At 40.0% G+C, this 16,528-nt stretch overlaps 1 protein-coding gene across 1 annotated transcript in view; it reads left to right on the forward strand.

Moving 5' to 3' along the window:
• The window catches only part of OSBPL10 (oxysterol binding protein like 10), a 95,715-nt gene that overhangs the window by 51,370 nt on the left and 27,817 nt on the right, over positions 1-16,528 (forward strand). Inside the window, exons 5-6 of the mRNA XM_088521147.1 lie at positions 2,460-2,670; positions 11,927-12,081. Of these exons, the coding sequence (XP_088377273.1) occupies positions 2,460-2,670; positions 11,927-12,081 (366 nt within the window). The remainder of the gene's footprint in view (positions 1-2,459; positions 2,671-11,926; positions 12,082-16,528) is intronic.

Genomic DNA, 16,528 nt, shown 5'->3' on the forward strand with positions numbered 1-16,528 from the left:
AGTACATAAGCCTCTTGCTGACATACAGTGTCACATTAGTGCCCACAGGCTCCAATCTGGCTGGATTATTTGGCTGCATTGGCAAAGAGATGGCTGTGTCACGTGCTGCATGGATGCAGAATAAGGAGAACGTAAGCAAGCCAGCTCCCGTTCTGCTTTGGAAAGCTTGTCGTGAATTTAATCTAAAAACTGCTGCATAAAACAAAATGTACATGGTCTTTGTCTCCTAAACACTGCAGTAATTAAGCCAAATGTGCATGTTTCTTTGTTCAAGCTTAGTTGGGGAATCAATAAGCTGTTACAGAAACATTACAGTTAATGTGATCCATCGTATGGTAAATGTTGTCAGTGTTGACACATTCAGTAATCCCGGCCACGTACGAATACAGATAGCTGGAGGAGGCAGGCGTTGATTTATTTATCTCTGGTCATGTTTAGAGTCTGAACTTCTGGGTGTGCGATGGAACTTGCATGCTTCAGAAATCTGTTAGACAGTGATCAGTTTTTCTTCAGATAGTTTTCTGTTTAGACTGCCTAAAAATATCAGATATGGCAAAATACTGAGAGTCGAGGAAAAGTGACTAAGGTACTATGGGTGGAGCATCACAGAATCACAGAATGCTTAAGGTTGGAAGGGACCTCTTGTTTAAAAAGTCCTCTCTGGGTACATGTAGGTAACACTGATTTATATATACATATGTATTTATATATAAATAAATATTATGTGTATATAGATATATGTATTTTTATATTTATATATTAAATTTTAATCCAAATTTGTATTTATATAGTATAGATAAATGTTTGCATGTGTGTGTATACATATATATATTTTTCTTTTTTTCCTCCCAACTCTTTCTTCTCCTTGGTTAGAGTTTCGGCAGAGTGTTTGGCACTTACTTGTCCCACCTTTCTTTAGTTCTGACCTAAAAATTACAGTTTAGAGTGCTGCAGGTCTGAAAACTTCTGGAAATAGCGAAGACATTTCTTGCATGGTATTGATCTGGCAGAGAGTTGGTATGTTATTTTTATTTCATCTGCCTTTCAGGCTTGTAAGCCTGTAGTTATGGTGAAAGTAGAAACATATGGAAGTCAGAAAGTAGAAAGATTTGAAAATCAGGTTTTTAGGGGAGGCAACAGTTCAGCATATTGCAGCCTGTAACCGTTATTCAGTATAGATAAATGGGAAAGCTTCCACAGGTAATTGAACCTCAGGTTTTAGTGACAGATTTTATATGTGCAGGGAAAAAGTCCCTGTGAACAGAGTTGTCTCCCTGGCAGTATCTGGTCTGGCAGGTCTTGCGAGCCGATGGCCAGCACTGAGGAAATGGAGAGATTTGGTGCTGAGCCATTGAAGATTATTATTTAGATGTTGTGGTCTACTCTCTATTTGAGCAAATGCTTCAAGTTTGTGCGTTTGGGGGTGGGGGGAGATGCAAACTGTGTGCCCCTTTTTATTATTATGACCATCATAATTATTATTATTTTTGTACACTGGTCAGATGCCACGATAACCTTGTAAGAAGCAAGTCAATACCGTTCAAGAATGTCCAACAGGATGGTATAATTCTCAAATGATTCCCCACAGTTTAGATACATAAATTCTGGCTCTTTAGACATAAGATGTTAGGATCTTAGTGCTTTAAAGCAAAACCTAATCCTGAAATTACTTGACTTCTGGCCCAAGTGGGTGTGTTTATGGTGTATTTGAAAGACACTTTCAAACGCGGTGTGGTAGATGAAGGTGGCTTCTGGTGTTCAAGGCAGGTAAGTGAAAGAGAAGACTTGTTCTGTGTGTTTATGATTTCCTACAGGCTGTAAAAATGTAGAGTGAGATTTTAAGTATCTTTCAGCTGTAGGAAGGGTTCTGGAGGTTTGCCAGTTTGCTTGAAGAGCTGCCTACTCAAATAACACTGTTATTTCATCTGCTGTGCAAGCATGCATTTCAACTTCCTCTTGATGGTCCGGATCTAGAAACGGATTCTCTTTCTCCCTGACAGCTGGTATTCATATCTGATAGTAAATAAGTACTCCAAGTTGCATACGATGGTAATGCCTGTAAATTGTAAAATGTCCTTTCTTAGCCTATGATTAAATGGTTCATAAAGGAAAGAAGGCAGAAGAGCAGCTTAGGTTCCTCTGGTGTCTCAGATCACACACTTAATGCGGAAAGAGGTGGGATGTTCACACCTTTTCCTAGAAAGATGTCTACAAAGTGCCAAGTGACACAACCCCATTATGAACTTATTTTATGGCATTATTTTCTTTAGCATAATGTCGACGCTCTTGGAGGCCTATTCTAGTCTCAAGCCCTTCATTTTTGCAGATATGTTTGGATCAGAACATTAATGTTCGTTTATGCTGGTTCTTTTAAGTTGAGTTTTTAAGGGTTAGTATAGTAACTAGACAGCTGCATAGAGACATTTCATATGACCACTGATGTTTTTGGACCTTTACAGATCATGAGCCAAGTAGAGGGACAACAGAAGAACCTTGTACAAGCCATTGAAGCTCTTCCAAGTTCTGGGCCCCTTTCTGCCTTGGATCAGGACTTGCTGCTTTTAAAAGCTACCTCTGCTGCCACCCTGAGCTGCCTTGGAGAATGCCTGACTCTACTACAGCAGAGCATGCATCAAGTGGGCCAGCACCATAGCAGGTCGTTGTCATCAGGTGAGCACAAGCTCTCTTGGGTATTTTTTTATGTGATTTAGTGTTTATTATTATTATTGTGGTTTCAAATTAGGCAAATTGAGTTCTTTCTCAAAGAGGCAGCATGTGAGCTTCTACAGCATCCAGTATTGGCACCTTTGTTTTTGCCTAAATAAATAGTAATAATAAAAAAAGCTTCAAAATCTGTTGAAATCAGAAAAGACAGAAAAGGGGAAATGAAGGAGTTTTGTCCAAGTGCAAGGAAATCAGGTTCTGAAGAAAGTGAGAAGTAAAAATATGGATATTGGGAGGATGGAGAACAGGGAGAAAAGCCTATATTCTCAATAATGATAGTGCAGAATTTGTTTTTTTATCTTTTATAGAGACTTAAACCACAAGGGTGATTTATTTTGTTTAAAAAAATGTATTTAATATTATGCACTGTGGTAGTGAAAATCATATTTATAATCTTGTAGATGGAAAGATACTAAAGCAGATTCATTCCAGCCTGTGGTTTTCTTTAAATCTGGAAAGAGATCTTCCTCCTGCTCCTAAAATAAATCTAGCAGATTTATGAGCCTAAAAAGACAGAGTAATTCTACCTTAAGTTTGTGTCCCTCTCAATCCCTATATAATGTGGTGTGCTTGTAGGAAGTTTGACCTTTATTTTCCTGGAAGGGTGGTCAGGGGGTAATTATAAGCAAACTGCACTATTTAAGATAAGGATCAATACTTAATATAAGAGGAGCAGCAATAGTAGAATTCTGTATCTGGGGTGGCTCTTCATCATTTCTGTATGAGCTTCAGTAGCAACAAAATCCAGTTTCAAGTAAGCACTCTGAAAAGAAGCTTCCTTACTTACATTAGCCCTATAGTAGGGCAGGATACACCCTCAAGGACTGCTCATACTACAGGTTAGGAAACCCTTTGAAGAATTTCTATTATGGGGAAAACAGGAATTCGAGAGCATCAGCTGAGAAGTGGGTAAATGATGTATAATTAAAAAAAAAGAGGGGGAGAAGGGGGAGGGAAGAGAACAGGGGGAGAGGAAGGACTTTTTGGTAAAAGCCAAAATGGACTTTCCCTAATCCACTTTCTGAAATAATTCATAAATGAACATAACAAATTTTTTATTTTCTGCATCTTGGTTTTCCTCTACAAAATACATACACACACACACACACACACGAAATCATGCATACATCTGAATAGTAATGATAAGGAACCTTTCTTTTAAATTCTTTGACATAATTTCATTTTGGGAAAGAACAGTTTGGGACAAAGATGAAAAGCATCTTTCAAATAAAAAATGATGGCTTTCGGTTAGGAAGTCCCTGGAGGTTGTTTTTCATGTCCAGGTGATCTAACTGAGCTGTCAGCAACAGATGACTGGAGTTGTACATGCCCTTGAATGTGTGTCCAAATAAAATTAATCTTCTTTTAAACTGGTGTCTGTATTTGACTAGATAATGATTTTTTGGGGGGATGTTAATATAAAATAATGAAGAAAAGCAAGCATAATATTAATAACTGCTGTAGCAGGGTTTCATGTTTGGAAATAAGCTGAAAGGTGCTGTTTTAAAGTATTTAATAAAATATAATTAGAAGTATGGGGTTTTTGTTTTGTTTTCTCCCAAAGACCTTAGATTTGTTCAAGAAGTCCTTAGGAATCCAAGTTCTGTAGCACTGGTTTGGTAACTGTGGGAAACTGAATGCATGCAGTTAATTCTTCAGTGTGTGCATGTGCTTACGCTTCTGAGAGAGAGGAGCTAAAAACTGCTGAAATATTTAGTCTCTTTCCCTGGCTGAAAGAGTCTGCAAAATGATTTTTCTTTTTTTCTTTTTTTTTTTTTCCCCAGGCCTTGTTATGCAACACAGTTGCCTGAAAGAACCTGGGCTAAAAGTCTTGATTACTGATTTTCCTACACACTTAATCTTGTTCAGACCTACTTTGATAGACTTAACATTTCTGCAATTGGTAGAGGTTTCTGAGTCATCAAAGCTGCATAAACTCGTACCTAATCAGTCTGATGCCTTTAAGTAATCCTCTAGCAAACTCCCATTCTGGAAGATAATATATTTAATTTTGATTCTGTGTCCTCCAGGTAAACTCTTTTAATTTCAGACCCAGAAGATGCAACCAAAGAAGGAGCCATACTGTGTCTTCTTGAAGCTGTCAAATGAAAATGACTCTTAGTTTGACAGCTGTATGTCCCTCTGACAGGAAGCCTAAAACACAGGTTCATAGAATGGTTGAGGTTGGAAGGGACCTCTAGAGGTCGCCTAGTCCAACCCCCCTGCTCAAGCAGAGGCACCTAGAGCACGTGGCACAACCATCTTTCATTGATGGGATGGCCCTGCGGCCCGTGTTACCAAAATCCAAGTGCTCCTGTTCTGGTGCTGTCTCCTAACCTGCTCCTGCCAGGTCCATGTTGAATAATTCCTGTGGGAAGGTAGTGCTCATTGCAAGGGAGATAGAATCATAGAATCATAGAATGCTTAGGGTTGGAAGGGACCTCTAGAGATCATCTAGTCCAACCCCCCTGCACACGCAGGGACACCTAGAGCACGTGGCACAGGACTGCATCCAAGCGGGTTTTGAAGATCTCCAGAGAAGGAGACTCTACAACCTCTCTGGGCAGCCTGTTCCAGTGCCATGGTAGAAACTGGACAACTCATTTCCTGCCTCAGCTCAGACAAAGCTGAGCAATCCTGCGTATGTGGAATGTGAGAAGTAATCAGCCATTCTGCCTAGCTGAGCTGAAGTTACTCTTGAGTTTACTTTCCCTGTTATGCCATAAAGAGGGAAAACTGTCTGAAAAGTAGCTCTGCAGTAGTATGATGCCTGGCTCGTTGGCTCTGCTTGTTATTTTGAGGTCGGTGCTGCTGACTGGTACAAGGAATGCTGACTTTCCCTTCATGCACCAAAGGCCTTGTAGCCTTATCGCAGGCTTCTAAAGCAGGTCACTGAGAGCATCTGATCCAGTGCTTAGCTCATACGCCAGAAAGATGATTATTATTAAATGCTTATTGTTGGAAACATATTTACTGATCCTTACACTGTTTAAAAAAAAAAAAAAAGAACAATTACATCCAGAGAAATGAGAAGATTTTTTTTTTTTTTCATTTGTCAGTAGTGTGTATGAGAGGAAGGCAGCTTGGCATTTCCCTTAGGGAATCTCTTCCAGGTTCTAGGATTCTGTAGGTCTTGACCTTAAATTCCTCATGACGTTGTGAAATAATTTACAGAAGACGTGATTTTTTTTCTCCTTATTTCCATGTGTTTCATGAGTTGTCAATCTTAAATCTCAAGACTACAAGCAGTCATGAAGATTAAACCAAAGCCTTCAGTCTTGTCTTGAAGGATAGTCAACACATGCTTTCTACTCTGAAGTTTCAGGGAATTTTTTTTTTTATGATGATTGATTTTCTTTTGTTTGATAGGGCTTATTTATTTATTTATTGGAACTGCATCGAGAACAACAGTCAGTGAATTAATCTCCTGTCTAGAATTTACTCTTAGGTTTCTCTTTTTGAGTTATAATAGTGTCAAACTTATTGCTACTTGTCTTTACTAAAGATATGTGCATCGATATCTGGTTAAGTTTGTGCCATCTATCTTGCATTGAAAAATGTGCTGCAGAAGGATATCATTTGTGTTGCCTGAGAAGTGTTAGCTACCATTTACTTTGCAGTGTGAGGTAAGGAAGGAGGATTGTGTTTTGTCTCAACAAGATTGTCTGGGCTTGGGGCTTTTGTTCTTTTGGTAGGTGGAAGAAAAGTTTCAAGGTATGTGGGCTTTTATGGGGGGGGGGTATTTCTCCAAGGACAGCCATCATTTATATATGTTCGTGCTATTTGCAACAAGCTCAAGTTCATTTAGTGTGCAGATAGGAAAAGGGTGTCTTTTGTTAAAAATGTGGAGAAGAAACTTTTGTCTTCACTTGAAAACTTTAAAACTTCAATGTTGTTTTATTGGATGGAAAGATCTCACTAGAATCTATTGACTGCTCTGCTTAACATCTTTCCTTCCTCCTAGATTAAGAGCACAGCAAACTTGAGTGACTGATCTTGCTTTAATGTCACTTTTAATGTCACTTTTTCACCTCATGTTGTGTTTTAGGGTTGCTTTTTATTTTGTGTTTGGGGTAGAAAGAATCTTGTATTACAGTCAGCAACCTATACCGATAAGTCATAGTTTTAGAATTTGTTTCGCAGTAGATGTTCATTCAACGAATGAAGTATCTCCCAGAGAGGTATTGGCTTGTCTTTTTTTCTTTCTCACTTTTCTGAAATGTAAAGTGGAGCTTTACTCGGGATTCTTCTGCAGTTGAGGTAGTGGGAGGAGAGAAAAATGAGGAGTCCTCTTTCCCATTATAAAATAAGAAAGGGCAGGGAAGGGTGAGAAGAGGAAAGAAAGGAGAGGAAATTCTCACTTACCTGTTCAGCTTACAAAGTTCTTCATGGTCATTCAGCTCTCCCTTAAATGTGTTAGTGCTAGACTAGCATCTCTTAGGAGTAACTAAACTGTTCTTTTCCTACACAAATACATCATCCTTTCTTTCTTTCGGAAACAACATTATTTTCTAGCCCTTGCACAGTGTTAGCAAATACAACGTTGTCCTTTTAATCTGGAAAGCAGGCGTGCAGCTGCCACCTGCACTGATGCTCTCTGCCTGCTGCAGATTTTGCCGGAGTCTCAAATCCGGAGCATCCATCTCAGCCACATGTTGCAAATTGTTGTAAATTGTGAGCAGGGAGAGGAGCCCAAACCTGGTCGTTGTCTGTCCCCGAGACCTGCTGTTGCCTTTTTAAGGGGATATTTGTTGCAGGATAGTTACAGGGTGTTTTAAGAGTTTTATCAATAAGTGCTCTTGTTATAATGGTGCAAGGAGAAAATAGAGGTATTTTTGTAAAGTAAGACCAGAGAATTTGAATGGGATGGTTTTGTGGTTACAGAACATGTAAGCAGATGTTAGAAATATTTCCCACCTCAACTCTGAGGCAGGGAAGTAGTCTGAATGTACATCAGGAATCCAGAAAATCAGAATCAAGGAAGAAGATAATGAGTGTTGCTTAATGGAAAAGCTGCCTGCCAGGCTTTTCGAGGAGAATTTCCCTCCCCTCCTCCTGTGTGCCCCTGTGAAGGAGAAACTTGTTTCTCTTGAGGGCATTTGTGTTGAATACACACGCTAGACGATGCCATCAGCAACAAGTAGATTTATGGGAGCACTGTCATTCCTACAGGGAAGCGAGGGTGGGTTGTGGCAGCTTAGTTAGTCTGGGTGAAGGAGAGTAAATTCCAGTAAAATACTTGGGCTGATAAGAGAGAGAGGAACTAAATGCTTAGTTTGGTTGTTTTGGGCCCTGCATCAACATAATTGAAAATGAAGATCCTAAAGTACAGAATACAGACAATTTGTGTTCCCTCTTACGGGAATAGATCTTTCTCCCTTGTAAATGCATATGCTACTTTATAGATTGAGGAAGTTAACATTTTCTGTAGAAGTAATTTATGCTGGTGCAGATGAGAAGGCTTTGGATATACAGTTGAATAAAGTAAGGGCCTTCATTTTTTTATAGAGAGAGATTCTATTTTTATTTATTTGTTTGTGGTAATATTTAATGAGTTCCCTCTGAGTACTTTGCTTTTGCCTGAAGAGCATGGTGCTATATTAGATCCATGGCACCTCTTTTTGGATGATAAAATCATGCTGACAGCTCACAGTGGGAGATTAGAGATTGTCAGAGATTTCCCCCATGGCAATTTGAAACCAGACATGGAATTTTTCGAACTTACTCAGAGAATTGACTTTTAATATTCTTATTTATTTAGGTTTCTGTGCTGTATGACTAATATCTTTTACTGTCTCTTTGATGGAGTATGCCAAAGGAATTTTGCTGCTGTTTTGCTGGGAGGCTGCATATGTCTGTAGTCAGAGTCCAAGCAAATATTACAAAATGATTTTCCTCTTATTAAGAGAGGCTGGGGAAGCCGATATGCTTTGCTCTTTGGACCTTGATTCTTGGCATCCTGTGATTGTTGATTAGGACAGAATGTGTTTTAAGACCTATTTAAAAATATATGTATTTTTTGAAAAATGACTAAGCTGACAGGATTTGTTGTTCTGTGAGGATAGCAGTTGCCCTTGGGACAGGTGGGAAGACATGCTTGCGTAGTCCTAATAGGCTCTATTTCTGTAAGAGAGCTTAAAATGTGGAGAGAATGATGAAGAAGCAAATGTTTTTCTTCTTGCTAGATGTGTTTGTACTAAAGAAAACTGCTATAGTGTTTCTAAAAAAAAAAAAAAAAAAAAAAAAAAAAAAGTGTAAATGATTTTGCATTTTCAATAAATTTCTTCTGAAGTGAGACGTTTACTTCAAGTAGTGTTTTTTCCCTTGCATTTATTTACAGAAATGAAAATATTCTGAAAACATATTAAAGTTGATTCTTTAGATTGAAGTCCGAATGTATTATTTTGAAGAGAGAAAATAGATGGCCTGAGGGAGTGACCTGAATGACTAATTTGCCAGGCTTGCATAAAGAGAAATTGGCTCTTTTTTTTTTTTTAACCTCCCTGTAACAGGAAAGTAGTAATAATAACAATCCCTTATTAAGCTGTTTGACAGGGAAGAGGAGAATAAATAATTAACAATAGTTACCACTAAGTAGCAAGAATGAGAACCCCAATTACTCTCCATCAAACTCTGGCAGTCCAAAAAAGTGAAACAAGCTTATTTTTACCTCTTGCTGCCTTTTTTTTTTTTTCCCTATTATCTGTACTGATGACCTTCACAAAAGACTTTTTTTTAAAAAAAGGAAATTTACAGCCTAATAACTGCTTCCCCCCACTCCTGTGGAGGGACGATACTTTGTGGATCTGCCAGGAATGCTCTTCAGGATGATCCTCTGCGCCAGAGCTTGTTTTGAAGGGATTGAGTTATCCCTTGTTTCCAGCGGCAAATTGTTCAAGGGCTAAAGTACAAGCATAAAAGATACTGTAACTGTGACCTCCCTCCCCTGCCATGGATACCAATATCATTTATATATTGTTTTATGTCAATTTTTGGAGTGGGGACAGAGGCGGCATTCCTTATGCTTAGGACCAAACTATAGGGCCAGTCAAACATTGATGTGTTGATATGTTATCTCCAGGCTCACATAAATCAAGTTGGATTTAAACCATCTTGTGGCAGAGTCACTGAAGCACAAAAGCCGTTTCCAGTCTGTCACGGTAGAACCTGACAGCAGAGCTACAGAGTTGCTCTTCCTCTGTCAATGGGAAACTTGAGTAACCGTGTGAAATATGTATTAAAAAAAGCCTTTTTTTTCCCCTGTGTGGACTTCTGCTATCTTTGAAAATCATTTTACAGTTAACTATTTATTCATGCTTTCTTCATCAAAAGATTTCTAACAAATCCATGCACACAAGTAGACCCGTTCTTAGTTTTGTCATCTCATCTGTTGCTGCAGGGAAACGTGGGACGTTCATGGTATAAGCTGTCAAGTAAGCAAAGGAGAAAGTAGTCCATGTTTTATATTAAACTTGAGGAGGAATATATCTTAGTAATCTTTATTCAAGAGCCAAATGATCTAGGACATTTTAAAAAACAAAAAAACCCCCAAAAAAACAAAAACAAAAAAAGGCATTCCATCTTTCCCTCCTCCACCTGCCAAAAAGCTCATTTATCTTCTCTAGAACATGTTTTGTAGACCTGCATTTGACCTAGAGCAGTATGAACCACTGAAATAATTTATGAACATGGTGTTAATACATTCTTTCTTTAAAGACCTGTAATTTAGGGGATAATTTAGTTCCATGAGATGGTGAGAGGAATGTTCTGTGATTATTTTACCTTTGAATTCAGTATGTTTTCAGCTACAGGATTTGTGTTTCATTTTTAACAACATCAGAGTCGCACAGAATGGTTAAGGTTGGAAGGGACCTTTGAAAATTGTCTAGTCCAACCCTCCTGCATAAACAGGGTCACCTTGATCCGCATGGCACAGGGTGGCATCCAGGTGGGTTTTGAAGATCTCCAGAGAAGGAGACTCCACCACATCCCTGGACAGCCTGTTCCAGAGCTCTGTCGCCCTCACAGTAAAGTTGTTCTTCCTCACATGCAGACAGAACCTCCTGTGCTTCAGTTTGTGGCCATTGCCTCTTGTCTCATTGCTGGCCACCACTCAAAAGAGTCTAGCTCCAAATCAACGTGAATATTAAGAAATGCACCCGACACTACCTCACAAGATCCAACCATTGACTTTATTTGGCAACTTCTGGTAACGCCTGGTCATGTGAAGAGGTGAAGTTACATATTCTGTAACGTACTGTCCATAAATTAGGATTATCTTAAAAAGTTGGCAGTGACAAGGGGGGGGAGATCCTCCCTATGCTGCTAACCATATTTGCCTATGCTTATTATGGTAATGACTCAAGAGCTGCATTTTTTTTTATCTGTAACTCTGCATTTTATAACACTATGCAATTAATAGCAGGAAAGTAAGTCCTACACTGAGGCCTGCAGACACTGTGTTTTCGAGCAGTGTGTGTGGGGAAATGATCATGTACTCCTCTCAGATGATCAATCGTTTTGTATTACTATCCTTGAAGACTGGCCTGTGCTGTAATCCAGGTGTCTTTAGAAGTTGGCATTCTTCTGATGTCTCATTCTTTTTGATGCATATTTAATACAATAAATACACATCCTTCTCGTGAGACCTCTTCTAAACTGTGTGTCTTGGGACAGGAGAAGCATTTTGATGCTTAATCTAGAAAGAGCTTTTGATACTACAGATGGAAATGAAATACAGCTACTAAGCTTAAAAATCTGATTTCAGATAGAAGAAATGGAGGGAAAGGTGGCATATTATCTGACCTGCTCTCTGACCTGCAATGGATGGATAACTAGTCACTTTTCTGTGATCCCTACTTATGAGATGTGGAAAACCTCTGTACCATATTAGATTCAAGAATGCTTATTCAAATTATTTTGTAATTATTAAAATAGAGAATAGAGAACACTTGTTGGCTGTATTTACCAAGATGTGCCAGTTTCCATATTTTTCCTGTCTAAAAATGGTTGTAGGCATAACATTTCAAAGTTGGCTGCCTATTTAAAATATTTATCATAGATAAATTGGTATATAAGATGATAGATTATTTTTGTTACTGAAATAGAACTGCTCATGGAAGTGGAGAACTGTATGTTAGCAGAATGATGAGAGGATTGGGGAAAAAAATCTCACAGTTAAAATACTTGTTTTCTGCTTTAGAAGGTATCCTGGGATGGCCTGGCCCCAAGTCACATTCCACAGAGCAGCTGAAAAATGGTGCTCTCAGCTCCTTGTCATCTGCCAGCACAAGCATTACGTGGGCGATAGTGCCGTCGGCGGCCCAAGACGGACAGACGCTGCAGCCAAGCACTGAGGTGAGCGTGCGAGCTCTCTGCAGGCCAACTCCTTGTGTCTGGGGCTTGCCACACTGAATAACGTGGTAACCATGTGTGATAGGATGCTTTTATTAACTATTTGCGGTACTTTTTGCTTTATAATGCCTACTGTTTGAAGTACTTGATAAAATACTAGGCTTTATACAGCAATGCACTCTGAAAACTAGAGAAATGTTTACGTGCTCTTCTGTGCTTTTGCAGCTCCGAGGTTCTTGGGACAGATAATGTGGCAAGTGAACAGTTTCTTTTCTGGTTGTAAAAGCATTTATCAGACTGTCAGTGCATGTTCCTATCTTCTGGTGAGAGAGAAAGCTGTTTGTTTCTAATGCTGGTTTGAAACAGAAGGCGCAAGGACCACCAGGTTTGCTTGCTACTTGGTTTAGGTTCCCTGTTACTGTTTGATCTTGGGCTTCTCTGGGTAACAGCTTGGACTGTTCTCTGAGCTGAGAATTCTCTAGTATTTTCTGACACTTTCTGTTAAAAGATTCTGGGCAAAAGTTGTCCTTGAGACCCTGCAGATTGCTGGTCACCTGGAGTGAATGAAAGCTGGAGAACCAGAGGAAGTTTTGAGAGCACTGAAGAAGCAGTTGTGAATATTCTTTGGAAATTCAAAAGGCTTAAATTAAAATATGTACCCTTTAGCAGTGTGTGTAATGTCTGGGGACATAAATAGGGCCATTTGCTTTTTCCAGTTCTTTCAAACTATCTTGAGTTTGAAAACTTCAATCTTTTTTCCTGATCTGACCTTTAGAAAGTATTTTCCAAGTCTGTTACTCATTATATCCTTTAATCTGTATGTTTAAACTATCTACGTTTGCTTTCCTCTGGGAAGCTGTGTAATTTGTCACTCAGGTAAGCCATCTGCAGGTCTTAGTGAGTCTTTAAGACACAAGGATAGTTAAGAATATTGCTGCAAGAGTCGTGTCATTACTGATTGATGAACTGCAGCTTGTTTCCTTAGGTCTTTCTCAGATATTTCTTGACCACCAGGTGCAACCAAATGTGACTTGGCTTTGCTGCAAGGTGGGAAAGAGCAGCAGCTGATTTAATTGGTCTCAGTATCGTTTTGTGGTTGATCTGACTCATTTGTCATTTGCTTTGAATTAGAAATTGTAAGTTTAAAAACTGGTCTCCTCCTCCCTTGCTTGATGTAAGATACTGAGTTGCGTGTGTGGCTTGAGGTTTGAGGAGCTAGTGATTTCCTGAGAGTATAAAACACTGTGTATAAAATGAGTATAAAACACTGACAGTACTATTTATGTAGTATATTTAGTTGAGAAAATTGCTGTAAAAACAGCTGCAAATCATCACATGCGAGTTACTTCCTCATCCAGGTACATCCGTGTCTATAACTGTGGTGGCATCGCTGAGGAAGGGGACGATGTGGACGGGCTTTTGGTGTTGCAGGCCATGACGGCTTTCTGTTTATCTCACAGGTGCATTTAGATATGGAAGAAAAGAGGAATTCACAAGTGTCATTCAAATGAGACTTCTCATGATGATTTTCTTCTGATTAAAAAGTCCAAAGACTCTCCACTGATCTACATTTCTGAAAAAGTTGCTAATCTATTAATTGGGCTGAGCTTTCAAAGTAGACCTGCTGAAACAAGGGATCCTTGCTTCTACGGAGGTTGTGAGACAAATGTTCTGGTTCCTCTTTCAGTGGAAATCAAAATTAAAATGAGCTTCCTCTTTGACTGTGCCTGGATTTTTATCAAAAAACTCTGTGTATTCTGTATATTTGATGGTGCACCTTATGTTTCTTAGTCAGAAGCTATAGCCCAAAGGAATAGGAGAGAGCGTTTTGGCTAGCATTCAGCATGATATAAGATGTACCAACTCAACAAAACGTGAATGGAACTGTAGCCTAAAATAGAAAAGGCCCTTGAATTGTTGGCTTTGAGAAACATTATAAAATGTTACTCCCAAAGACAAGAGTGAGTTTTTTGTTTTCCTAAATGGCATAGAGACTTGCATGGAGACTTATTTTTAGGGTCTGAATACTTGCATCTGGTTATTCCTTCAAATATCTATCAAAAAGATAAAGCAGAAAGTAAATGTCTTCTTTTGAAGCATTTGTGGAAGGTGGTATTCCCTAATGAGCAGCGTGCATCAGTAGCGGTTTAAAGCAAACGAAGCCCAAGGTGCTGGTGCTGCTGGGGGAGCCTCCGAGGAGCCCTTCCCTCGGAGCCGGCTGCATCCCGCGGCAGTTTCCTGGCGACGCGGGCGGTTGCTGGATGCGCTTCGAGATCGTGGCGCTCATTCCCAGCGCAGCACGAAGCCGCTCTGCAGCGGCGCGTTGAGCAGAGCCACTAACAACCAGTGCCTGGTTCTCTGCCGTGTTTTATGTGTTTAGGAAGAAAGCCTGGGTCTTCATAATTCTCCTCTGGAATAACAGGGCTCATCTGATGCGGTTTGCTGTACTTAAGCATTCTGGAGAGGTATGATAAGTTTCTGAGTTGCGTTTGGGTGCCATGTGTAACTGAAGTAAACCTGGTTTCTTCTGGTCTCTCCCTGTCAGTGTTCCAGGAAGGCAAAATTCCTTCTCTGGTGAAACACTGTAGCATCTGAAGAGTCTTATTTTAGGTAATATGACAGTGCTCACTTGTTTTTGGTATTATACGGCTGCTTTCTTCCAAATGTAGGGATGATATTTGAGATATTTCTTTAAAATAGCAGAGAAAATATAAAGTTATGTGGCAGAAATGATCTTCTTGCACATTTGCTCGTCTGTTTTAGCTTCCGTCTTCATGTTATTTTTCCAAGATGAGAATTCCCATTTAGGGTCACAGAATAGGACAGCACCAGGGTAAAACCTGCTTTATTCTGTGAATACCATTGAGAGTGACCATGCCTGGTCAAGTGCCTTTATCTTTCATTTTGTTGTACTTCTATATTCTTTAAATCTCTGAGTTTTAGTTCAACTCCACTTTTGGATGGCTTTTGTTTTGTCTACCTGAAACATCAGATGGAAGCAGATGTAAGAGTTGAGCTGACAGGAGATATTCTTCATTTCATGTGAGTTCACTTGGCATATAGTGCATCTTCTTGTTAAATCAGTTAGAACATTTTGGTTTAAGTAGTAATACAGCTTCAAGTTCTTGGCGTTTTAGGGTTTTTCTCTTAGAGCTGGACAGGACAAATCTGGCAAAACATACGCTGGAGGGCACTCTATCCAGAGGTGTGATAACAACTTGGTCCATGTTCAGTCTGCAGTGAATGGGAAACCTGCTCTCTTTGTGTAATGATAAAAATTTTGGATTACACCTAAGAGACTCTGCAATTAGTTTTAAAATATCAAGGCTCATTGTAAAATCATTTGTAGCAATCTACAATCTTCGTGCTCAAGTAAGATAAAGTCATGAAGCATTTCCACATGGGAGCTGTCGTTCGGGTGCTCCAGACTGTCCTTTGGAGTGTCAAAATCCCCCTTTGACGGGAGATGAAATAGGGCTGCAGGCCAAAGGTTTCCCTTGGCAGCCCTGTGCAAATAGAAAATGGGCTCTTATGGGGACCATGAGAGGGAAGGAATCACTTTCTCTTTTAGCAGTTTGGGTAAGAGAGGTTGTAAAACTCATCCTGTAGCTGCAGCTGGGCCATAGCTCTCCCTCCTGGTGACTTTGTGCCGTGGGACATCGCGGCAGCTGATTCCTGCAGTTTTGTGGAGCCGTTATCTGTGCATACTCCCTGCTCTCCCATCCCTGTCTTTCCCTTACTCGCAAGCTGGGAAGCCCATGTTCCCTTCCGAAGGGCCCTTTTAATAGGATTGAGGCTTTAGCTCTGCAGGATTGAGGCTTTAGCCCCGATTACGCAGGGGCTCGGCAGGTTTTAACCGGGGTGCTGAGCGCCAAGGTAGGCGAGTTCAGCTCCGCAGCACCGCTCCCCTCCGAGCTCATCCGAACCTCGGCGCCTTCAGCTGTAAGAAGGAGCCGCTCTGTTTGCAGGAGACCCCGCGTCCTTCTCGAAGGGGTTTCTGCCCGCTCTGCTCAGGTGATGGACCCTTCCAGGCTGAGGCTCTTCTACCTAGGTCGGTGTGATGAGGCTTCCACCTCTGTGCAGCCCTTTAGCCTTCGGAGCTGGTGCAGCGTGTGTCAGAGATGACTTACAGAAGCAAAACACAACAAGCCCCTTTGAAAGTCTTTCAGATTTTGAACTGGCTGCGAGAAATTGGAAAGAACAGTTCTTTATATTGGTCTCCCAGCAGACTTGACCAGGGCCCGGCTTGTTTCCTGGTATTTTTGTACTTGGCATGAATCTGTGTAATTGATGGTTGAAGATCAGCTTAATGATAGACACATAGTGCTAGCTACAAGTACTGAAAAGAGAATATATCAGGATGAGAAAGTAATATTTGCAGAATTACAGAGAGTTCCTTTCCACTGTTTAGTACAGATATTAGAGGATTTCTAAATGTGCTCTGGCTTTT

The sequence above is a fragment of the Tinamus guttatus genome, unplaced genomic scaffold, assembly GCF_059628265.1.
Source record: "Tinamus guttatus ecotype Peru unplaced genomic scaffold, ASM5962826v1 Tinamus_guttatus_pri_ptg000115l, whole genome shotgun sequence".
NCBI lineage: Eukaryota > Metazoa > Chordata > Aves > Tinamiformes > Tinamidae > Tinamus > Tinamus guttatus.